At 44.9% G+C, this 26106-nt stretch overlaps 1 protein-coding gene across 23 annotated transcripts in view; it reads right to left on the bottom strand.

Annotated features, from left to right (window-relative positions):
* Positions 1 to 26106, bottom strand: part of tcf7l2 (transcription factor 7 like 2) — a 92320-nt gene that overhangs the window by 48396 nt on the left and 17818 nt on the right. For 12 of the 23 annotated variants that reach the window (XM_069691786.1, XM_069691784.1, XM_069691789.1 and 9 more), the window contains exons 4-5: positions 11557 to 11658; positions 3769 to 3828 (exon numbers count right to left, since the gene is read on the bottom strand). The exons of 4 other annotated variants lie outside the window; for them this stretch is intronic. In XM_069691786.1, the coding sequence (XP_069547887.1) occupies positions 3769 to 3828; positions 11557 to 11658 (162 nt within the window). The remainder of the gene's footprint in view (positions 1 to 3768; positions 3829 to 11556; positions 11659 to 26106) is intronic. 7 more of the 23 variants (XM_069691793.1, XM_069691791.1, XM_069691792.1 and 4 more) reach the window with 1 other exon arrangement.

The following is a 26106-nucleotide window of genomic DNA, read 5'->3' on the forward strand; positions in this document are numbered from 1 at the left end:
CACTGGACTATTCGATGAATGACAACTCGTAAAACCGAGCAATGGTCGATTGTAGAGGTGTCTGGTCACCGGGGAAAGGATTCAGGGAGTGTGTGTCGCGCACCACGGCAGTTTTATGTGACGTCGCATTGAGGGGCCGCTATCTGAAGTAGAAGACAACCCAGAAAAGCACCTGCTACCAAAAGCGAGTACAGTCGAGTAGAATACCTGTAGTGGAAGGGCCCTTTTTGAGGCTGAAATATTGATTGCTTTTCTGTTCACTGATTGCTTTTCTCCAATCTTTGTACATTTGGCTCCTAGTAATGGTTGAATTCTTAAAAACGAATGTCTTGTCTCTGACTTTGGACTCTGCACAGTAGCCCACAAGGTACGTGTATCAGCACTGATAATAAAGGCTTCAAGTGTCAAATCATCTGAGCAACAAACCTTCCTTGTTTTAAAATGTCGACTTGTGACTTTATTAGAAACTTGAATGCAGAAAGTCTTGCAGGGAAATGCATCCATTAAGCATATGTGAACCTCAAGTCACCCGTTTTCCTTTAGATCCTCTGCCATGAACATCCACGATATTAAACAGTGTCTCAAACTAGAAATCCCATTCTCTGCTTACAGACTTAAACATCAGACAAACAGCTACATCTCAACTTTGCTACTTTTCACACTTTTAGTCTGGTTGTTGTTGTTGTTGTAAACTGACAGCTTCCTACACATACAGAAAGCCTGACTTTTCTTTGTTGTGATTAGTCGACTTAAAAAAAAAAAGAAGGCATGATCCTCTCAAAAGTGAAATTTTTCTCAACTTCAGAGAGTTTGTCAGTTTGAAAGTAGAAGCACAACACTGCAAACGCACCTTCGTTAGTTGTACATTTTCAGCCCACTCTTTCGACTAAATAAAGGCCAGTGATTTCATGTACCTACAGAACAGGCATGTGTGTGCACATGTCAGTGTCATAACAACCAAGAGGCAAAAACTGCTCCAATGTCTGCGGGCCACCCCAGAGATATTCACTAAAATCACTTCACCCCGTTCTCAAAAGTTCACTTCCAAACTTCCTGGAAAATGGAGCAGATACCTCTGAGGAAAAACAAAGAGGGTTAGCGAGTGTAATAACATTGTGATTAATCCCACACAATTCTGCCTCGTACCAGAGTGTGAACAGCAAGCCAGGGGGAGGGTGGGTGGGGGGGGGGAGAGGGTGGGACGGAGGGGGAGGGGGGGAGGCAAAACAAATGACCGCTCCTGCAGATGGACGTTTGTTAGCAGCACATAACAGCAGAGTTAAGTGTCACATGCTTGATGCAAAAATGCCACAAACAAAATTTCAATCATTCAATTTAAAATTCACCGAGTAGCCAAGTTAAAACAAAACAAAAAACCCCACCATAACTCTTAGCTGAGAAGTTGCCATGCGTCACTGTGTTTCCCCTTTTCCCTCCCGCCCTCCCCTCGCACCCCCTTCTTCTCTTTCGACAGAGTTCCCCTCCTCTTTGTGGCTCAGCTCAAACCTCAGCCTCTTCCATACTACTGCTGGGAAAAGAAAAAATGAGGTCAAGGATCGCCTTACTCCAGCCTGCCTCCGTATGGTCTCACACACACACACACACACACACACACACACACACACACACACACACACACACACACACACCCCTCCCTCCACACCTTCCCCTACCAGCCCCTCTCACTTAAAACCTCATTCCATCACTGCAGCTAAATCCGCCTCGTCCCACCTCCCCCCACACACACACACACACACCCAGTTTAATTTCTTCCCTCCCCTCTCCTTCCCTCCCACCCTTCCTGTGCCCTCAGCCCAGTGCTAATTGGTAAATCTGTTGAACCATGCCATCCCCAACAATGAGACACCTGGAGTTCTGTCAAAACAAGTTTCCCTGTGAAACGGCCTCCAGTGTTAATACAGTAGCGCGCGGCGCTGCCGAGTCTGTTGTCGCTCACAGGGCCGGCCCGCAGGACGCAGCCGGGGATCGTCCTATCTGGGCGAGTTTTGTCAAAGATGAGCGCCCTCGACCGCTAGCCCGTCGAGGAGCGCTTCCCCATAAATTAGGATTATTCATCCGTAATACTTCTGAACCTTGATCCTGAGTTCCTTGCACAAACAAACTATGACCAAATCACGATTACCACATCTTTCTAAAGCCCACTCAGCTGTTTGATCTGCTGGCTCAGTGTCCACACCGAGCACGCCTGACGGTCAGTGCTCGGGGGCTAAGCGGGTTCATAGTTTTGTTTGCAAACACGTAAAAGTCATAACATGATCCGACCGAACTCTGACTGCCTGTCATCTAAAACTCAAGTCACACCTTAGAACCAAGGACGCTGCATACGCACTGCTGTAGACAAAGGTGTGTTTGTGAGATACAAACAAACACACACACACACACACACACACACGCGCGCGCGCACACACACACACACACACACACACACACACACACACACACACACACACACACACACACACACACACACACACACACACACACACACACACACACAGAAAGAAAGACAGGCACACCCAACAGTGATCCTGCCAGACCTTGTCAAACAAGTTCTAGCAAAGGCACTTGTATAAGAGGGGAGAGGGGGGAAGCATCAAGTTGACATGGGGAGAGGAATGTTAACCATCATATTAATAGCTGTTTGCACAATCAAGCATTGTTTACCCCCGCCCCCCTCCCTTTTTTTTTTTTCTTTTCTTGAAGTAGTTATATTATTTACTAAACAACAAAAGCCCGACAGAGTGTGCAAAATCAACAAGCAATTGATTAGTAAACAATACAAGCAGGCAATCCAGAGAGCCGTGGTTGTCTCAGAGAAGATTAAGACTTCTCCTCTGGGCTTCCAAACGCCAGCCTCTCTCTGGCTTCACAGTGCCCGACTGAAACAAATCAAAACAAGGCTTACTAATGTCTTCGGCATGTCAGCTCTGCAGTGAAAACAAGACTAACTTTACCTTTAGGCTCCTCTGTCTTTAATTTACAATTCGTATTTAAGAGATTTTTTTTTTCTTTTTTTTTTTTTTAAAGGACAATGGCCGATGTTTTTTTTCTAATAATTAAAGATGGACATTCAGTGTTATATCACTTCCAGGTTAGGACATCTTTAATCTAAATCTTCAACCAGTGGACATAAACACTTCTATTTATCCAACTAGCTCTCTGCCTGTTGTTAATAAAGACAACTCTATTCAAAACAGCTGCACAGTGGATTGCAGGCTAATTCAAACCAAATATATATACACATTTATATGACAATGACTCCCTTAAAAAGGATGTTGTCGGCCATTAAAGCAGAATGATCCAGAAACCGAGACCAGTCAGGCAAAATAAAAAATAAAGAAGGCAAACAAAATCCTTAAAGGAGTTCAAAGCCAAATAAAGCTAAGCACAAAACCAACTAAATGACCTCAAGAAGCTTAACAGTCTCTGCTGTCTGGTGTAAAAAAATTTTTTTTTAAAAAAATCAGGTGGTCAAATATATGAGGAATGTATGATCCAAATCATCCCTCCAACACAAATATCACTTCAGACATTAAAAAAGCAGATCAGCAGCAGCAAAGCAGCAGCACTGAATGAGCACAAAGCACAACACAGCATGATTATCATTATCACCAGGATTTCATTTTTTTTTTTTTCATTCATTTTATTTTAATGTTTTAAATCATCAATTATCAGTTGTTAATTTGTGTGTGGAATCAACCAAAAAAAAAAAGAAAGAAAAATTTTTGGAATTCAAAGGTCTCTCACCAAATGAAATTGGTGAAGGCTCAGATCTGACTGTCCGGGGAATTCCCAGCAGAAGGGCCCCTGAAAGGCAAAGATGGACGTTCCCAAGTCACACAATTATATCAGCTCTCCATCTCTCGTTTGTTCTCTCTCTCTCTCACACACACACACACACACACGCACACGCACACGCACACACAGATCTGCACACAATCCCAGCCGACCAGGTTTTATGCAAAAGCAACGTGTTCTCCCTGGAAATAATGCATCCCTTGGCTTTTTAGTTATTTAAGCCACTACCTCATCTCTGCTGGCTCAGCTTTCTCCTGGGTGCATGTTCGGCCCCATTAGTACTAATTTTACACGGGGAGGATGGGAGAACACTGCCTCTGCACTGGTTACACGGTTGTTGGTACCGGCTGGCAGGTTGTTCAAACAATATTTCACTTTGGTAGAACATTTTATCTCCTCAGCGTGCACACCTTCACAGATGTTCAGCAGCAGTCAGCTGATCTGGGGATCCACTGTCGCCACCGAAATTTGGCACGTGCTAAAAATATTTAAACTGCAAACAGGCGGCAGCCTTTTGTTGCGGATCCAAGAATCAGATTCACACTTTTCTTGATGTCAAAACTGGTATAATTGCAATTATGAATTAAGCTATAAGTATGCTGACATTGAGTCCCCAGAGCAGGAATTTCTGATATTCTTACCACTTCACTATATGCATTAATATTATAAACGTGTGTCTTGTGAGCTATTTACATGATTATTTAAAGGAGGAGGAATTCAGAGGTAAACTGGCATATTTTTTCCCCCCCTAAAAGCAGGAAATCTGATCTTGAATCTCTCTATCAGGAGATGACAGAGGACAGGAGGAGAAGAAAACAGGGAAAGGGAGATATTGATTTCCTATGGAAGAAAGGACACGCCAGTAGAAGTCTCAGAACATGCAGAGAAAAGCAACAGGGCCTTTAGTTTACTGAAGGGCTCCAGTACCTAAAAGCTACTGTGCACATCGCTTTCTCTGCACTGAGATCACTGGGTTCTATTTGTACTTGTGCTTGACCCCGGGGCCAGCAAGATAACTTTTCATAACAGCTACACAGTGAACACTGTGGTTATTGGTGAAACACACACACACACACACACTTACACACACTTACACACACTTACACATACAAATACGTATTATCCTTTCCAAATGTGCGTGTCCAACACAGAGTCACACATTCCCTGGGGTAGCTCAAGTTCACAGGGGTTATTTAACAGTCAAATACCACTGCAAGAAAAAAAAAAAAAAAAAAAAAAAAGAGACAACAACAGCCCTAGAGCTATTTGCACACAGAGAAACACACAGAAGCAAAACAAAAGATGCTATTCACATTTGCTACAAACAGATGTTCTAATGGAGAAGCTCCTTAATGATGTTTTTCATATATTTAAACCTGCAGTGCAGAACTTAAATTGTTCCCTTCTGCCAGTGAGAGAAATAGCATACATAATGTCATCAGCTCCATCGTATCCTACATCGCTACAGTTGCAGATGGAAAACGGGAGATAAACTGTGGATAAATCAAATGGAAGGCGTCAAAACCCAGTAAAATGACTCATTTCCCGATCAGCATTTAATCCATTTGGTTCAATAAAGTCTAGAAGAGTCACACGATTGAATTATTTTATCCCCATTCAAGTTGGCATAGGACGAAACCGGAAGTTAGCCAGTTCAAATGTGAAATACACGTTTTATCTGGCGGTGGTTAGTTTAATCAGCATTGTGTAAAGTCCTTTGGCATTTGCCTTGAAAGTAGTGGACATTCATGTATTTGTTAACGTCTTGCAGTACAGGTTTAATATACACACTGAATTCTGTTCGGTTGGTTCATACTATTTGAAATTTATCAGGAACTTTAACTTTAAATTGTTTCTGTATTATGTTCAAAGTCCAAGACCCTTCAGTCATTGTTGTGGTATTGTTGCTGACTAAGCCAACACTGAGTGGATTGTCTGTGGGAACAAGCCGCCGTCCAGACTGCTGGACAGATACAATGACTGCGGTGCTCTCATTTTCATTGTCACAGTTCCCGGGCCTGACGCTACGTCTCGACAGACTCTGATTTTTTTTGGCCCGAGCTGATGATGTAAGCGTGACCCCTTGAACAAATGTCTTGTCTAGAGAAGACAGTGAGAGACAGCGGACGGGCACTACGGACTCTAGCTGAGGGCTGCATCACACTGCCAAGAAGAAGTGGGCGATACGGATCAAATCTACAATCGCACCATATGTAAATTCAGTGTATGTTGTGAATACGAGTATATTTTCGGATAATTTTATTGAGAAACTATTTGTACGTAAAAGAACCAGATGTTTATATCTTTTTTTTTTTTTTTTTTTATCCAAAAGTGACCACAAGAAGAAATCAATGTGTGAGATATGAGCTTTCTCTTGCAGCTGAGGGTGGATGGAGGGACGCTTGCAGAGAAAGAAGACAAAAGGTTATTTGGAAAAGGGCTTAAAATGCAGAGGGAAAGAGCAGCTTAAGGTCGGCATAAAGTCAGGATAGAGAAAGCCTCCTAGGTAAAGCCTGTGGACAGTGTGTGGGTGGTGCAATGGGGTCGCTCATTAACAGCGGAGAAGGCTAGGCCTCCCAGAGTCCTGGGCAATTGTCTGGACAGCCCAGGTGCACGGCCCATTCAGACCACAGGAAGCCCCCTTTATCCCTGTTCCTCCAAAATGGACAGAGAAGTGGTCAAGGAGGGTGAATGTGATCCCGTCTTTTTCTAACACTGACCTAGAGTAGCAGTCGCATGTCTATCTAGTCCTTTGGCCCATTGTAGGGGATCCGCAGAGTCATTGTTCTGTGTCTTTTCTGAAACACGCGGTTCTGTTTTTTTCTTTTTTAAATAATATCAAAAACACTGTCAGCTCTTTTCACCCTCTGCTCAGCCCGTTTCCTGCACACATTCTTCAGAGGAACAGGTGAGACTGAATGGGAATAAAATCAGCATGTTCAGTAGTTGTAAAGAGACTCAGGTGGGAGGTCTTGCACGCTGTAAAAATGGCCAGATTCCATCACTTCCTCCACACTAATTACCATACACTTGGAGCAACTGCCCTCCCTCTCTTCTTCCCTGAGCCCATGCTTCACTACCTCTGACACACACACACACACACACACACACACACACACACACACACACACACACACACACACACACACACACACACACACACACACACACACACACACACACACAATGACACACAGTGAGGTGCAGTTGGGAAATGGTTAACACTCCAGCCGTCCCCTGCTGCCAGTGAAAGCCCACAAAACAATGGAGACATTGTTCGGCCAGGGCTAGACTCTAGACTCTAAGGCTGTCTGTGTGTGTGTGTGTGTGTGTGTGTGTGTGTGTGTGTGTGTGTGTGTGTGTGTGTGTGTGTGTGTGTGTGTGTGTGTGTGTGTGTGTGTGTGTGTGTGTGTGTGTGTGTGTGTGTGTGTGTGTGTGTGTGTGTGTGTGTGTGTGTGTGTGTGTGTGTGTGTCCGCGTGTGTGTGTGTGTGTGTGTGTGTCCGCGCATGGATGTGTGTATACTCTTAACGGGTTTTTTTCCCCCCCAATTCCCAGAATAGCAAATTAAGAAACATGATTCAGTTAGAATGACTTCTGTTTAACTTGCATTCATACCTCATTGCAGAGGTGCTGCAGTATCTTAAACTAAAAATAAAATCACAGGATCGCATGACTGTGAGAGGAGATGGTTTAATACCTTTCAGGCAAATGATGTCACGACATTACAGACATGAGCCCAGACTCCTGCTGAGTCCTTTACTGCACTGTTGTTGATGCTATCAACACTCACGGTGTAAGCTGTGGATTTACAAAACAATCTGGTATGGTATGTTGTGTTACTGGGTTTAATACAATAATCACTGTCAAAATAAAAGTGCAAAACTGATAAAAAGACATGCATTTAATTGTGTCAACCTGCTGTAAGATACTTCCTGCTGCTAAGTATCCGCTTCGAGCCCACAATGTCAAATTAAAACATCACACAAAAAAAAAAAAAAAAAAAAAAAAGGCAAGTTGACAAAGCAAGGATTGTTTATGATCTCTCCCTCGGGAGCTGTGTGAGGCATAAAATATGTTTCTTGGGAGTCTCTCCCTCAAAAAAATACACATCAATAGGTGGATAAATATTGAATAACTTTCAGCCAATGGCATAAAAGTTCAGCAGCGGCAGGTTTTGAGGCTGCCTGCGGGGTGGTCAGGCACTTCAAAAAGGTCCTACGCGGCCCCCTTTGAGGGCATGGTAAACAGGGGCATACAGAGCGCCCCTCAGAAAGACCAGCCTGTGTGAGGTCACTTCCTCTTTTCTCAGCTGATCCTCCAGCAGTCCACCTCAGCTCAGCCTCCCAGACAGAAATGAAGCGATCTGTCTGTATCTCTGTCCCTGTCCATCTCTCGTCTGCTCCGTCCATCCTCCTCCTCAACTTTGTCATGGGCTTTATCTACAGCCGTCTGTATCTATCCTTTTATCTCTAACTGTCTTTCTATTCTTGTTTCAACCGTTTCCGGGTCACTTGCGCTGCTATCTAGCAGGCCAATCAATGGCTTCTTATCACTACCCATGCAGCCAGCGAACGTTTAAGGCAGGCAGAGGTCAAGGTGCTGGAATGTTTCTTTACATTATAAACAAATAGATACTACCGTTTACAGCCCAATTCATTGATAAGGGGATCACGTACCGGTACGTACGAGCCTACTTCTTATAGTTTAAAAAAAAAATCTTGACCGATTGAATGACACCTGCGGGAGTCCGTGTGGGGTTATCATTGGCATTCACAGTGCTGTACACAGTAATCTGTCTTTTCTATATGAACGACAGCTGGTATGATGCAAACCAGGGAAACATTCGATCACACTTCCTTCTCAGTCAGAGGTGGATGCTGGAGCAGGATGGAAGGAGTGCCAACAATACAAGCTGCATTTCACATTCAATTTCATCACTTGTACTAACAGCCAGTTGTGTGCCGATGCAGCGATGCTGCAATGCCTCTGATCTTACCAGCCTGTGTACTCTATCAAACAGATCACACTGGGGGTTGGGCAATATGACCACGAATATTACAATATATTCTCTCATATTGATCAATGTCAGTGCTAATCACAATATGCGTCGAATAGTGCTCCACGACTGCAATCTGCTCTTGCTTCAGTTTACAGCTTAGAACTAAAGCCTGAAGGAAAAATACCACAATGTTCATTTGGTTTCAAGTTATTAATCATCAAATCCAACTGTTGAACCGATAAATACTCCGCTGGAATTTAAATACGTTACTTAACTTCATTTTTATTTTAGGCTAAAATCACCTTATCGTTTGAGTTCCGAGACCTCATATCACAATCAAGACCGAACTAAATCCATCGGCCGTGTGCAAATCTGTGCTTAAACTTTGGCATCAATCCAGTTATGGATGGCTTAAAAATTGTTTTTCACAAAACGTGTAAATGAGAATATTTAAACCTGCTGTTCTCTGAAGCAAATGCAATGTGCTGTTGTTGTTAAACCCAATTTATTATCAGTTAAAACCCAGCTTCATTTTGGTGTGATATCATTCAGTATTTTTTTTTAAATTGGGAGAACCATAAATCTGCCATATGACTGAGGTGTCTGATTCTGCTCCTTCTTAATTGTCTCTGTCAGTTTTCCTCCGACATGTTTGTTTTTACATCTCACTAACCAACTACTTATCACCAATTTATGTCTTCATGCCCGTTATCTTTTCATGTAGCTCAATAGGTGCAGTCAGTACATCTTGCTGTTGTGAATGAGTCTGTACTTCAATGCAACAGCTTATTTTTTTCCATCTGACTGCTTGTCCATCTTTGTTGTTTCAAGTTTGTTTTTTTGCCCCACAGCCAGTTTCTGTTTTGTGATGAATAGCTGGTGTTGCCTGTTTGTTCCAAGTCTGTTAGTGTTGCACGCTTGATTGACTGCCTGTGGTTCCAACACAACTTTCTGTATATGATGCAAAAACAGATGTTAAAATTGATAAAAATGGGTTTTTTATAATAATTAAAGATCATTTAGAAGCCAATTTACTTGATTAATCGAACTGAAATACATATTATAACAGAAATGTGCCTTAAAAGTGTTATATTGTCACTGATGCTTTCTAAAAAAGTTAATCTAGAAAATGTTCCTCTTGTTCTCAAACTTCCTTCATGTACTGAAGTCAAGTGAATCGTACAGCAGGAGTTTATGTGTATGTGAGGTGGTAAGTATTTCCAGCCATATGACTCATAGCAGGATAAAACCTCAAGTATTTACCTGCAGCTTTTGCTGCCTACGACCAGTTTAATGATTTCATAGGAGTTGTGACTCTTTTTCTCAGCGTCTCCTAAAATAACAGAGTATGAAGAGGCCCCTGAACTCTTTGGTATAAAAATAACACTGCATCACAGGGGGAAGATAAGGAGGGCCTGAGCTGGGCTTGGGCTTGTTATGTTCAGAACGACACTGTCATTGCTGGCTCTTTGTCTTAAAACACAACTTTTGACAAGGTTTCTGTTTCAAATAAACAGCCTTGTCAACTCCTGCTATTTTAAGATGTGCTTAACTTAAACGGGCAAAACACCAAGGACGTCTTGGTTTGCCAACTCTTGAGTAACTGTTTGAGACAGTATTTATTACACACCATAAAAGTGACTGAACTAATGAGGGGGGGGGGGGGGGGGCTGAGTCTTGACAGTGTGATCCGTGTGATAAAAAGCATCACTTACGGTCCGCGTGAGCTCCTGAGCCGTGACGACAACGGACTGTTTTTTTTTCACGGAGTGCACAAATAAAAAAAAGGGCCAGACGTGAATTATCGGCTGCGACGATGAACCACAGGAGATGCTGTATTGATGAGCAGAGAAACTTGGAAGGCTTCTCCTCCTCAAATTGTTATGTCCTTTTAAAATGTCCATTTTCCCCAAACAATGTGTTGATGCACGACTCCAAAACTGTGCCAATATTGGCCCGGGGCGTTAACGGTCACCTCACTAATTCTGCTCAATCCCCACTCTCATTGATTTTCTTGGCTCGCTAACCCTGTGACCACATATGTACACCTCCCTATGTTCAACCTTTCCTCTGACCTCCTGAAAACTTTAAGCCTTGGGCTAACTACCGAGTTCACATCCAACTGTTCATTCTAGAGCTGTTAGCCTCTTAGATATTGACATGCCCGGGGTGGGTGCTCTGTTATGTGCATGTACTGCATATGCCCCTATGGCTGCCCAGCCAACTCTCCTGCCAGAGAACTCCTCCAACTCCACGGATAGGGTAATCAATGTTGAAGGAACGCCCACACTTGCCTCAAAGACAGTACGCTAGCAGCCCAGCATTAGATTATTCTCGTAAAAAAAAAAGTTGACAACGTGAGACCAGCTCTCCGTAATCATCCAGCTCCGTACAAGCCTGGCCTGGTAGCTATCATTTGCTTCAAGATTACAGGCAGCATGGCCGTTCAAAGAACAACTGGTGCACCTGCCACTGTGCACCTGCCCCAAGGACCATCCCACTTACTGACAACAGCTCTAATTTCTAGGATCCATAAAACTCTATAAAAGGACACGTTTACATGAAACTGACTGGGTGTGTTAGTGTCTGGGATTTAAGGGTAAATGCAAACAAAATATCCAGTCACAATGGATGGCGGGAGGAAAGCAGGGCTTGTTTCTGTTCTGTTCTTTCTGTCATGAATGAAGGAAGAAGAGCTGGTGAAAGAGGAAAAGGTACCGAGCGGAGTATTACTTACAACGATGTGTGCCGGTGACGGGGACCTGGCATCTTTAAGTGCTTGTCTACTTTGAAGACCTCCTGGTTGAACATCTAGCAGGGGCCATTTCATCTGTAGGTACTGAATGGCAGAAAGGAAACAGAATGGAAAGAAAGAAACAAAACATGTTAACAATGCAGAAAGCAAATAAGAACAAATTAAAAAGGAGACAAAAAAAAAAGGGAGACGACATTTCTTGACAAGTGTACGGGTGTGGAAACTCAAAAATATGGAAAGGCAAATAAAGATCTTAAGGCGGATGGTGGAAGGGGTGAGGATGGCCTCAAGCATGCATCAAAGGGTCCAGGAGTCCACACAGTAAACCAAAGAACACATTGATGTTGGTATTTTGCAGAACAACACAAAACTTTTTCTTCAGTAACCAGGCTGCTTCACAGTGAGCAAGAATCGTAAGTACAGACAGCTTTTTTTTTTTTATTATTCAGTAGCAGACACGTCATTTCATCAAGTCCCTTCTCTGGAGTCAGGGGTGACTTGGAGCTCGTACTGTACACAGCTTATGACTTTAAGATGACCTAATGTCATAAATGTAACTGTTGTCAGACTTTTACTGGAACCCATAAAGTGGATAAAGCGTGGTGCGACGCCACGCTCCTCTGAGGCTAAACCTCCTGACTGCCCCCATAAATGATTGACCTGGCGTCTATCAGAGGTCTGCTTGTCTTTCTCCCACCCTTTCTGTCTCTCTGTCTCTGTCTCACACACACACACACACACACACACACATATATATGAAAAAAACAGATAAGCAGAAACAAGGGTCATGAGAAACATCTGTCTGTGTAATAAACTAGGTGGAGTCTTTTTTAAATTTGATGACATCAGCGGTGTTGACCAAAAATGGACTACGTAGTACACGCTTCTGAAATCGCCAGGAAAAACTCTTGACCTTTATATATTCCGTCATAATAAACAAGGCAAATGCACAAATCTGATGTCATGTAAAACAATATTTTGCCTTAATTAGAAAAGGAAAATCCGCGAAATCAATCAACCGTAAATCAAATTTTCGGTAGATTTCTCAGCCACCGAGTGCCTGGTGTTGACTTTGCTACGGTATGTGGTTCAAACTCTGCTTATCAGTGTCACAGCCACCTAGTTTGAAGGAAAGCGGTCACAGCAGCTGTTTCAACTGGGAGGTGAAGGTCCTGAACATTTTTGAAGAGGGGAAACCACTGTGGGCAACAGCTGGACACAGTGAAAGAGCAATCACCTGTGACTAACTGGTGGCTTCAGTTTCATTACATTCAAATATTGGCCGCAGCGGCTTTCTAAACAATGAGTTAGGGTTATTTGTATGCATCACAAACCAATTCTGAAAACAGGGAAAATATATGTATACACAAAAAAAAACAAAAAAAACAAAAAACAAAAAACTTTACTGACCAGGTCTGGTAAATATGTGGCAGCAAAAATCAGGTTTGTCTCAAGAAACAGTTGAAATCATTGGTGCTGGCTTATTAATGCAGAGGAGGCCCATGTTGTAACCTTGGTGCTGCGGACATTCGCTAAAAATTGGCGACATGATTTACGCCGCTTTATTACTCACAACCTAAAAACGCTCCGACGCGTGAATTTGGACTCGGAGCTGGGTCGACAACACCGTTTGGACAAAAAAAAACAAATAATAATCCAAACACTGGAGCGCCTTTCTTCTCTTCTCATCGTTTTAAATTCCATTTCGTGAGCGATTTCAATTATGCGCCTCTTTGCAATAAAGACCAAAGTAATTCACCCAATTTTGTTCCATTTAACAATCACCTCCTCGCGGACAAAGTTTTAGGCATTGCCGACGCGACTGTGACGCAACCTACGAAGAGCGGCGGGAGCCAACCTATAGTGATGCAGGTAGATTCAATGTCTTTGTGTTGCCATCCTGCCAAGGTGGCCGCTAGTTTGTATGCACGTCTGGGAGTATTTGTGTTTGCGTGTGTGTGTGTGTGTGTGCGTGTGTGTGTGTGTGTCAGAGCTGGTCAGAGAGGGAGTGTGTCGTGACCCTCCCTGAGACTGTGTCTAAATCAGTGGTAATTAGCGAGGAGTTCACTGTGGGGTGCCTGCCAGTGGTAGATGCTGGAGGGAGTTATTGACTCCATGTCCTCAGTTACAGCCCATGCGAGAAAAAAAAAAAAAAAAAAAAAAAACTGTGCGCTGCCTGGTCTTTCTCCACCACTAAAGCTCATTTATGACCCAAAGACGACTTTTACTGCTAAAATACTGGGTTTGTTTATGCTTGTTTGTATGTCATCAGAGTGGAAAAAGGAAAGGTTGTAAAAAAAAAATAAAAAAAACCAGAGTTGAGGTCTTGCCGGTTTTTTTATGGACCCCCCACACTGGGTATTAATTGCCACGAAGGGGCGAGAGGAGCAGAGGAGGGTGGTGTTGTAACAGTAAAAAAGAGGAGGAGGAGAGTGACAAGGCTGCTGTCATCCATGAGGTAATTCAAGACGGTGTCCGCTGGTGGAAGAGGCGCTTGAAGACGGGGCAGCGCCGGAGAAAGGAGAATTGTGAATCCAGTCCTGGGAAAGTCTCGCCATCGCGTGTGCATGTGTACACGTGCTCGCACATGCAAATATTCAAACACAGCTGCAGCCGGGAGAAGGGGGTCGACGGGGGAAGGACATTCTGAGGAGGTGGGTAAGGAGCGTGAAGGTGACACCCCCCCCCCCCCCCCCGCTCCCCCAACCCCTCTCCCCGAGTGTGGCAACCGGGTAGTGAGACACCAAAAGACCAAGAAGAGGGGAGGGTGTTGGAGCGCATGCCTTGACGAGTGGCTCCACTTCAACCCTGCAAATGTTCTCACACACTAATCTCTCCTGCAGATTTTTATAAGCATCCCGAGGAAAACGGAGCCTTGGCAAGCGCCGGGCTTTCCGACCACCCCCTCCTTGGCCTCCTGCCTCGCTCTCCACCCGCCCGTCTGCCCTGCTAACGGACACACCGCCCGGGCCTTGAGTAGGCCGCGACCCCTGACCCCTCTCGGCTGCTCCAAGCCCCCCCCCCCCGTTCACCCACTCTGCGACCCGAAAACTCTCCTGCTATGAGGGGGCCCCCCGTGTAACTCAAGAGCCATTCCAATGTGACAAATTGCTCCGGAGTTCCAGGATAACTCTCTTCTCCTCTGTCTCCTCTGTCTCCCCTGCCCCCCCCCCTCTACCTCCCACACACACACACACACACACACACACAAACACTAACCAGCCCCCCACCCCCCACCCCACCCTCCTTGACAGACCCCCACCCTGTAAGAGCCACCCAGCGGTTGTGTTCTGGCTCTGGGTTGTGCAGCGGACAGCTTCTCCCCTCTCCCTTTCAGCCTCCCAACCCCATGTTCCCCCCCCCCCCTGTTCTCCATCCCAACCCCCCCACCCTCCTACCCTGCACCCCTCCTCGCCTGGCCAGCCCCACAATGGGAGCTGAATGACTCAATTGTCTCTGATGAAGTGAAAGACAAGGGAGTCCTCTAAAGCCTTACAGAGGGATGAACTCACCCTCACTGTCCCGATTTTTCCTGTCGTTTACTGCTTTCCCAAGCGCAAGGAGGGGACCGGTGATGGGGTGAGGGGGCGTTGGGGGGAGTGAGGGTTTACAAGGGCTACAACCTATAATTAATTTCATTATTGATTATTTTATCTGCTGTACACACAACAAACCATTGTCCGAAAATGGTCAAATATGCCTGTCAGAAGTTTCAAATCCGATGTCCTCGAATTGCTTATCTGACCAACAGTTGAAACTCCAAATACAACCAATAGACTTTTTTTTTTTTTTTTTAAAGATTTATTCTCTGATGATCAATTCATGATTTGTTTCAGCACTATTTTGTTCCCATCCTATGTTTGAGTCGGTGCTTTCTCCTTGCATGTTGAACCACTCAGCCGTACGTGACCGACTGCTGCTGTCCCGAGGTTTTGGCATGTTATGAGCTGCAGAGTGTTAACCCAGATCCACAGTGACTGTCATCGTGGTGAAAACAACCTGAGGCCCCGGTCCCGGTGTCACAGCTTGTGGCAGAGGAGAAGCAGGCTGGAGACAAACGGGAGCGGCGTCCAGATCACTCGCACATCATTGTCACACATTCACACGCACACCAGCGTCCAACGCCGTTGTTACTAATTCAACAAGCTGGCGCAGAGGCAATTTGGACTAAAAACACCTCTCCCTGGTACCAGAGCTCCACTGTGATCCTCCCAAAATAAACCACTTTTTCTACATCCTATCAATCATTAACCAAACGTCAATATGTGCTATTGACACAGAAGGGGGGTAGGGATGGGGTGGAATTCATAACTCATAATTTTTTCAGCGTGAAGGACAGACACGGATACTGCGGGATCGCTCTGCCTGTTTCTGGTCAACAACCAGCTTCTCCTCCATCCAGCCCCCCCCCCCCCATCTGATGTGTTTATCACATGCGGCCTGGCGGCTGGAGCAGCAGTCGCCGCTCGGCTTGTTCGTTTTGTTTTGGATTAGGAGCAGAGGGCTCGAGACCAATCAAACAAACAGAGCTCCTTATGTGCCAATGTGGCTCCCAAACACGGGTCTACTTTCCAGCAGGGGGACCATGAGACAAATGATGAGGGCCACTGGGGCTCCATCAATCATTTCAGCCATGAGAGCAAAGTGCGGATGGAGGGCAGACAGACACAAACAGACAGTGTACAGACAGACAGACAGATAGCAGCTTGGGTTGAGAGTCAGCATATGGATGCTGGGTGTTGCTTTAGAGAGTCCAGCAGATCTTTGGACCATCTGTGGCCGCTTCGTATCACAGACATGACATTGCTCTACACGGGCGTCATAAGGTATGTATAGAGATAACGCGGGAGCCCTGACCTAACATATGGTACATGCTTACTCATTGGTTCACACCTGAACAACAATGCTCACCCATATTCCAACATCCCATGGGCAACTGGCCCAGCAGCTCCTCAGGGAGACTGCTCGGAGATGGGACTGACAGCTTGCAGATTACACCAATCAGACCGCTACTATAAAGAGCTTTATTTAAGTCTGAAATGATCAAGGCTAGTAAGAGGAGCCCATTCAAAGCTCTGCAAGTAAACTGCACAGAGCTTAAAAGATTAGTCCATCCAGTTTGACTACAATTTTATCCCTTTAAAAACGAAAGCTGAGCATATTGTCTTGATCTGTTGCGGATAATGCTGGCAGCCTTTGTCCTTACTCACAGGTGCAGGAGAGGGAACACACGCGTGCTTCTGCAAACACGTAATTTATCGAGGAGGAGAAAGTCATTTTCTGTAATTGAGGGAGGGAGAAGCTTAACGGAGACCTTTTGAAATCCTCTTGCTTAAAAAAAAATAATAATAAAAGCCCACTCAGCTATATGATTCAGTGTTGTTTTTGTTTTATGCATACAGTACATGTCTTTGGAGGGATGGGTGTTGGGAAGCGGTGCAATAATTCCTTGACAAAACTGGGAGAAAGTTAGCTAACACAAGAGGGCCCATCAAGGCTGCTTTGGTTCTACTAATACACATTTTATGAGTAAATATTAAAGAAAAAAAAAAGCACCCCACCTGCTCTGATAGCCAGAGGCATTTTGCAACCAGGAAAATAAAAGTGAAATGTGGGAAGGCCTGGGGTTTGTGTGCCCTGGGGCGGGAAGGGGTCCGCTGGGCCCATATTTACTCCAAAGCCAGAACCGCTTGGGGGTTCCACTGGCCCTGACAGCATTGGGGCCGCCGACCTGATCCAAAACCTACCCTCCTCACCTCCTACCCCTACCCCCTTTGCCAACAATCTCCACCTCAAACTCCCCTTCGCTCTCTCTTTCTTGCTGAAAAACTCTACCTGACACTTTCCTATAAGCCCTTTTTCCACAGGGGCAGCATGCACGTGACCTCTCCTTCCTCTCCACCCAACTCAGACTTTGCTCACCCCTTAATATGAGGCTGTAGAAACAGGCTTGTGAAACTACTATTGTTCAAAAATATCTCGGAAAGTATTGCAGTCTTCGACAAAATGAGGAGAATTGCCGAGTTTTGGACTGATACGTTTTATGTCTTTTCTTCAGACTTATTTCCAGGAACGCAGGATTTTTTTTTTTATTTTTTTTATCAGGCCTGTTCTAGAAGTTAGTTTCGCTCTCTTAAACACTGGTTCATGAGATAAGTATTGGCTTTGCTGTGACGCTGTTTACTTAGCAGGTGTGGACAAACCTGCTGTTCAAACACCAGCTGATTGACCGGAAAGTGTCAAAGGATTGCACAACACATAGCCGACACATTTTTCTACAGCAATGACAAGGAGACCAACTTGTACACTTGTATATTTAGAAAAAAATTAGCTCTTTACATTTTAATTAATGGAATGGCGATAAAATATAGCAAAGATTACACACACACACACACACACACACACACACACACACACACACACACACACACACACTCAGATGTACTAAAGAAGTTCTCAAAAGGAAGCGTGAGGATGAAATGGCCGCATTCCAAAACTTCTCAGCAAGTCGAAAGAAAGTAAACAATGCTCCATTTCTGACTTTTGCACCCCCTCCCCTCTTTACCACTGTCCTGTGTCATTAAGAGTGTGTCTCAGCTGCTCTATAAATAGTGGCAGGGAGGGTGAAGGCCAGCAGGAGATGGCCAGTCTTCCGTCAGCCCCGCTAATGAACAGGCACTCTGGCACCTTTAGCATCAGGCTATGAAGGCAGAATGCCTGTTTTTCAGAGCTGTGCTCACCGATCTTCTATCCGAGTGACTCTTCCACTTCCTTTCGTTTCCCTTACTGGGATACAAATACAACTTGGGCCCTGGGGTGCTCTCATTGACTTCCATAAACACTACGGAGACAAACTGAGTGGGTTAAATGTTATGAGGTTGAAAGCTCAGATTACTGCAGTGGTAATAAATGCAGCTTAATTGAGTTGTCTTACTCCTATTAGGGTTGTAATCCGAAATTCCCAGGGTAAGTACATGGATCTGACCACACTGCATTAAAGACTGTTTTTCCAGTCGTTGCATCGTAATGGGCGTAGGCTTTAATTTTGAATCGGCATTGAACGCCATATGACGCATGTTGAGCGCCAAAACTCACAAACAGGGACCGTTCCCTAATGTGTGAAATGCAACTGCATGTCGGTAAACGACCAATGCAAACTTAAAAAAACCTAATATTTGAGCATTGTTCTTTTTCCATTTTCATTTCCTTGATATTTGTTTGCATTAATACAACTGTTCGTATCACTTCATCTAGCTCTACCGCTGCCACCATTGTTGGATCTGCATTTTCAAACAAACACTTGACTTCAAGGTCATTGCACTTTGTCACCCTTACTGTTAGCTGAGCAAACCTTCATGCGGAAAAAAAAGAGTTTCCAGACTATGATCCCAGCAAAGCCTTAAAGTGTGAGCAACAGGCAGCCGAAGCAAGTAATCAAAGTTAAATTGATTAATTAGTACAGTGGGATTACTCATCAATGTTTTCAAGTCTGGGTAATTTTCTTTTTAAAAAGATTCCTGCATGCAAGGTGCTCAATTAGTTTGAAAATAAGAGCAGTAGATATGCAGTTCATTTTTTGTTGTGACAGCAAAACATTGTTTTATAATGTTATCGCGAAAACTCCATGTTTGCATTCAGGTGCCCTGTTAAATCAACATGAGAAACAAGTCTCTCTGCTTCAGTCATCCATGTAATAAGACATCTATACTGTATTTACTGGTCTTGTTTCAAGGATGTTCTTTTTTTTTCTTCTGAGAACTAATAAGGATCTTGGATGTGCAATGAGACGTTTTCCAGAATAAACAGCAGGTTTTAGTTGCCTTTAACATGGTGTTTCTAAATTCGCCATTTTCCTGTATTTATGTTAGTTTAGCTACCACCCATAAGTCCATGCTATAACTTGCATACAATTTAATGGAAATCCATATAAACATCTGGTTGAACTATTAACTCGGGTATTCACAGCAATCCCGATTTGTGCGAATTCTGATGTTCTGTATGATTTATTTAGCATCGTTATTAATGCTAGTCAGTCGAGGACCCTCAGTTCAATGGAAGCAGGCCGATGGATTGACAGGGAAAAGATCAGGTCTCGGACCTTCCCAGTTGGAGGCTCATACACACTGACCTACTTAGAGGCTACATGGAGGTGAACAGGCACGTCTACAGGCCTAGGTGTGTCTGAGCCCCTTATGCAAGGCCAGGCCAGGGGGTGGGAGGGGAAGAGGCTGGGCAACTCGTATGCTCCCTACACGCTTACCTTTGTTTGCAGGAAGCAGGCTTAGGAGCGTGGAGGGGAGAGTTAAAAAGGTGAACAGCAGCTGAGCTCTGCAAAGGGAGAAAAGTAAGCTGATTGCAGCGCCCACGTTCTGCTGGAGAATGCTGTATTTGGTATTGTGCTGGAGGAGAGCTGAACGCTGCCCTTGATGTTGGGTGTCTGGTTTTGTTCTGCGAGAGTTCACTATGAATTAGTTAAACGGTAGACTGGATATAAGGAAGCTATGAAACATGCCTCAGAGGGAGAGAATGTGTACACTCTCAGGCTTCACAAAGACTTCCGATATTCTGAAAACACTATGCGCTATCACACAATTCCACCTACGCATATTCATCAATCACAGAGCATTATGTCGAAGGCATCACACACACACACACACACACACACACACACACACACACACACACACACACACACACACACACACACACACACACACACACACACACACACACACACACACACACACAAATACCAACAGGCAATTAATCCTCACAAAAGAATCATAGGAAACCAACAAACAATCAGCCCGTTTCGTGTCTCTTTCACACTTGCACATACACCTTGAAGCGGTTCAGCCTCCATATTCATGAGGCCTACTCCCTCAGCATACCTAAAGCCCAGGATTTTAAGGGTTTCAACTCAAATCTCAAATATGGTTTTAGGTTATGGATTTGAAACCTGACCAACTATTCATCAGCTTTAAGATATTTTTTTTTTGTTAGGGTCAATTAACTTTAACCTTACTTATTGTTGTTGAAACATGGTATTTACTAAAATACCGCGTATGAAAGACAGGAAGAAAAAGAAGAAAAAAAAAATCCCACACAAGCCATTACATGCACACTCACACAGTGGGGTACTGCCGCTTTGCCACGGTAGCTTAATGAATAAATAAGTAATAAGGACTTGGTTATTGGAGCTCATTAAAATGGGTGATGCTTCCGAGACAATAAGACCTGAAGAGGGTCAGGGGATGTGGTTATGTGACTAGGGCTGGAGTCACCCCCTCCCCTCCCCCCTCCCCCCTTATCCCTCAATGACCTGACCACACGGCCCCAGCGCTCACCTCCAAATCAACTCTGTCAGTGGTTCACACCCCCCCAGCCCACCCCCAACCCTCCGCATCCCCAACCTTCCCCGACACACAGCGGCACATGCATCTTTATGAATACACACACAGCTGCAACCACAGGCTCAAAAAGACATACACACCTCTCTCATGGTTAATTACCACTTAGCTCAATCACGTGGTGATCCGTCCATAAGAGCCCCTCCACCCTCGACTCCCCCGCAACACAAACAGCAGCACACATGCCAATTATTGATGAATCTTTAATATGGCGTTTTACAAAGTCTCCATCTCATTTCCTACCACTGAGCCGATGATTACACTTCCAGTAGAGGCTTTAGCATCTGAAACATTACATGCATAAAATTGAGTAGGAATAAATTAGCTTAATGTGATATCATTGCAGGGCTGAAATAAAGTGGCCTCAGCCATTTGGAGAAAACGGCAAACTTTTTTTTTTTTTTTGCTCCTCCTTTTCTTGCATCTCTGGCTAGGTCTGTATAAAAAAAAAAAAAAAAAAAACAGGACAAAAATCCCACGCCGCGATAACATGTCAATAATGAGCTGAGGCCATCCATTGATCAGCTTAATTTTGCATCTATTAGCTAGGGAACGGCTTGCTCCGGGGGCGAGGGAAGCCAGGCGCTAACACGCACCGACAGGCTGGATGGAGATCATTACAACTGATGTTCACACACACGCTGTGATTGACATGGAGATAAGGCAGGAGAGAGCCCAGGCTCGCACGCCTCCCCGCACACTAAGCTAATGATACACCAAATGTGTACTCGGTATAGTGTGCGCGTTGCGCGCCCGCGCACACGCAATGATAGAGAGCGTCTATCTAGAAAGAGAGTTGGGAGCAGGAGAAAAAGAGAGAACGAGGAGAAGAGAAGCAGGCCACACGCCTTTGCTAATTGGCACAGTCAGACAGAGAAGCTCATAAAGGATGAAAAGGCATTTAGTGGAGCACCTCGGCTTTCTGGATCGCCTTATCAAGTCTTGTGTCATTTGCATACGGACGACAACACCACAGAAAGACCCGGCTTTGACCCGAAATCCGTGGCTTCATCTGATTGCTTCCTTAATTTAGAGAGTTAGAATGAGAATCTCGGCCGAGGCGTTCATTACGGCAAACCGTTTGTTCTCCTGGTCGACTGATTGCGAGCTCTGTGCGCCCCGTGTCAACACGGCAACCAAAGCAGCAGAAAGAAAAAAAAAAGCTGACAGAAGGTCTTTCTCCTCCTCTGAGCATTTCCAGATATTCTTCTTTTTCCCTCACATTCAGGAAAAAGTAGAATAAGGGTCAGGTCATAGGTTCTCCGAAGAAGTTCTTCCACCGGGACGTCACCCAGTGGTTTGCGAGATGCTGTTTTGAAGCGCCCAGTCCAGAATTTTGTCGGTGGTGACCACATTTGGATGAGCTGGGGACATGGGGATGGATCTGACTGAGAACTTGAGGACACTATGGCAGCCCACCTGCAACTGACTGCACCTCAGGTATGTCAATCAAATCAGGCACACCCCCAAACCTACCTCTCTTTGAGGCCTAATATCTAATTAATGATCACCAGAACACTAATCAAAAGGAGCGGATTTAGTTAATAACACCATAATGACTTGTTGGTTAAGGTGGGAAAAACAGATTGACGTAGTATTTCACGAGAGAAGATTACGCTTTTTAGTTTTTTCGAGGCAGCCCTCGGTGGTTTTTAAGACCTTCCCGCATTGGCTTCACTTTTCACACCCGCAGACAGTACATCAATTTTAACATACGGTCTATAAGCCGAAAATCAAAAGTTCTCCTGAACAAACACACTCGCAGGTGGAGTGAAACGCCGTCCGCCGCAGAGAGGGAGAGCGGAAGATGCGATCTCATTTAAAAACAAGGATAACAGCAAACATTTTCAGACAATCACTCCAGGGTGACATTGATAGCGCTGCATTGTTGTAGACATGAAAAGTGCCACAAATAGTTGAATAACAAATGGGAAAAAAAAAAAGAAAAGAAGAGCGCTAGAAATAGAAGAGTGCCGGGCTCCTCTCCCACCTCCACGCAGCAGGCCAATCACAGTGTGTGATGGCGAATGTCTGTTTCAGAAATTACAGATAGTGGGCGGCACAAACACCCGCTGTAAGACATCTGAAATGTGTGTGTGTGGGGGGCGGGGGGGGTTTCCAAAGCAGTACGGCCATCCGACATGCAGTTCAGAGTGACCATAAATCCAGCTCTGAGGATGGAGCCATTCAGAGAGGATGTGAAGAAAACATTAAGGTGCGATGCCCTTTTCCCTGTTAACCTATCTACCACCGCTGCGGCAAAGGGCTCCGCTTCAGCATTGATGCAACAAGCTGCAATATAGGATGCTGCATGTTATCCACACGGAGAGCAAGAGAAACACCGAGAAAGGGAAGGGCCGGGCACTGGATCTGCTCCTTTTACCTTCGCCGTCAAAAAGAAACGACCGAATCTGTGTGTACACCATCTGTATACCCGAGTTTTTATGGGGCTGAGATCTTGTTTTATGTCAAATAGGTTCTGTGGAGGTGAGGTCAGAGGCATGAGAAGAAAAAAAAATGAAAAAAATAAATAAAATAAAAAAAATTTAAAAAAAAAACCTTGGCTACAAACTGTGTGTTTTTGTCAGCTGAGGGATGCAGCGAAGGGATCGAGGGAGCAGCGGGAGGAGGGAGGTGAGGGAGGAGGAGGAGGGGGGAGGAGGAGGAGGAGAGAGGGGAAAAAAAAAAAAAAAGCCCTCAGCCAAGCCATCAAGTTGAACATTGAACTTCACAGTAGTAGCTGCCTTTCTATGCCTCTCCTTTTGATGTTACCTCCAAAGCAAAGGATCAAAGGCTTGGAGTGTGGCGTGGGGAAGTCCCAAGCTCTTAGCCTGCCAGCCTGTTATATATGCAAAAGTCTACGCCAAAAGAGAGAGAGTCGGGCAGAGAGAGAGAGAGAGAGAGAGAGAGGTGGAGAGAGAAAAAAAAAACAGGAGGAAGCTTGCATGGAATGTGGCTAAATAGTATGTTTTGTGTCTAATGAATGACAAGGGGGTGATGCAATCAGCCGGGTAGTTACAGGATGACGTAGAGCCGGATAAAGTGCACACACACAAGTTTTAGAGAACAGGCGCTTGGTACTTAGGGGGCAGGGCATAAAGGCAGGGGATGGGATGGGATGGGATGGGATGGGATGGGGTGGAGCAGGGGGTGCTGGCAAGTGTTTGTTGCCCTCACAACTCCCCCACCGCACCCCACACACCCCCTACATCCACCTTCGCACCAACCCCCAGCTCCTCTCCAACATCAAGGGGTTGAGTGACTGTGTCTTCTTGACATAAATATAGTGTGTGCTGTTAAAGCGAGGACTACAGTAAACACAGTGCACATGAAACCCTGGTTGTGTCTCGCTGGAGCATAGACACACACACACACACACACACACACACACACACACACACACACACACACACACACACACACACACACACACACACACACACACACACACACACACACACACACACTGTGGGCTCAGCTGGGCCAAAGAGTGGAGCAGAGGTGTGCTAAAATTGACAAATCTCTACGAGACAAACACAATACACACACACACACACACACACACACACACACACACACACACACACACACACACACACACACACACACACACACACACACACACCCTTTCCCCAAGGCTGTAGGATTAAGAGGTCCAGCTGGCTGACAGCAAGCCCTTCCTTCCCATGTATCCCGTCGATCTAGCCCCCTCTCACACGCAACCCCCACCACTCCACAGCCCCTCCCACACCTCCATCCCCGGGTCTGACAGCCAACCAGTGCATGGAGCTCACCGGGAGGACACACCTCACTTCGTCATCCATGGGCCCTCAGTCCGATTCACCTCACTTTGCCCTGTGCACATCGCAGCATAGAGGAACTCCAAAAGTATTTAGCGACAAGGAAAAATCCTCATGGTAAATGTGGTTGTCGGCCAGGAGAAGGCATCAAAGCAGTCTGTCTGTCTATCTAGCTGTCCTGTCGGTGATATTGTGTTGTGTTCCTCAAGACACAAATTCCTTGAGAGTTATGGTTTTGAGAGATGGAGGAAGAAGGAAGGGGGGGGAAACAAATGGAGGAGCGAGGGGAGGCTGCTGGTGATTTATAACATATACTGAGCCCCTATTGAGAAATAAGAGAAAGTGAGACTGAATGAGTGTGTGTGTGTGTGTGGGGGGGGGTAGGAGCAGGAGCTGCCAGGTCACTTTGTCTGGAAGAAAATATGCTGCAGGGTGTTGGGTTATCTTTCTGTTGACAGGGGTCTAGAGCATGTGCACTCATATGAAAGTTAGGATTATGTTACTGAATTCAGTTTAGATGCTTTTTGTTAGCATTAATCTAAGCAAGGAAAGAATACACAACCAAGAGGGAGTGAATGACTAGTGTCCATCAGACGCCAGAGTTTTGTAGGCACGAACCACGTTTGAGTTAAAAACGTCTTTGGCATTTCTGATCTGCAGTTTCATTTTACTTAAATGCCAAAATACAGTTTCTGATGAAGCAATCTGCCAGTAAGGTCAGCCATATTGAAGGGTTGGCTCTGTGCACTCAGAAAAGGGAACTGAAATTTGACAAAACCAAATGTCATGTGGTAAAAGCTAAAGCTGATCCGTTAATTCAGTGATTTTCAGGAAACATAACATTTAAAGAAGCTTCATACTACAACAGTGTTATAATTTCCAAATCAAATACATGCTCCCTCATTAGTCTACATTACTCTCATAGTCGCTTTCACCAGTATGGGCATTTCACATGAATTCTGCAACTTCCTTGTCCCCAGCACCAGAGGTGAGTGACATGGGCGCGTTTGGGTGAAGACCAAGCGAGAGTTGCAGCAGCAGCAGGGTCTTATTTCGGTTTGTGATCCCAACCAGAGGATGCTACAACTAGGCTTGGGGCGGCCTTGCCCCGCTGGACAACTAATGAGAACAGAGAAAAATCTATCCGGCCATTCACCACGATACAATCGACAAGGGCAAGATTGCTACCACAGATTGGGTTGGGAGGGGTATAAGAGAAGAAAAAATAAAGACAGACAAGGCAGCGGTGTAAGGAAAGAATAAGAATTAGGGAGTGAGAAATGTAGAAAGGAGAGAGCAAGAGATAGAAGGGAGGAAAAAAA

The sequence above is a fragment of the Brachyistius frenatus genome, unplaced genomic scaffold (assembly GCF_029030835.1).
Source record: "Brachyistius frenatus isolate BFR_SWC_R1_liver_20210118 unplaced genomic scaffold, ASM2903083v1 Contig_11, whole genome shotgun sequence".
In the NCBI taxonomy this organism is placed as follows: domain Eukaryota; kingdom Metazoa; phylum Chordata; class Actinopteri; family Embiotocidae; genus Brachyistius; species Brachyistius frenatus.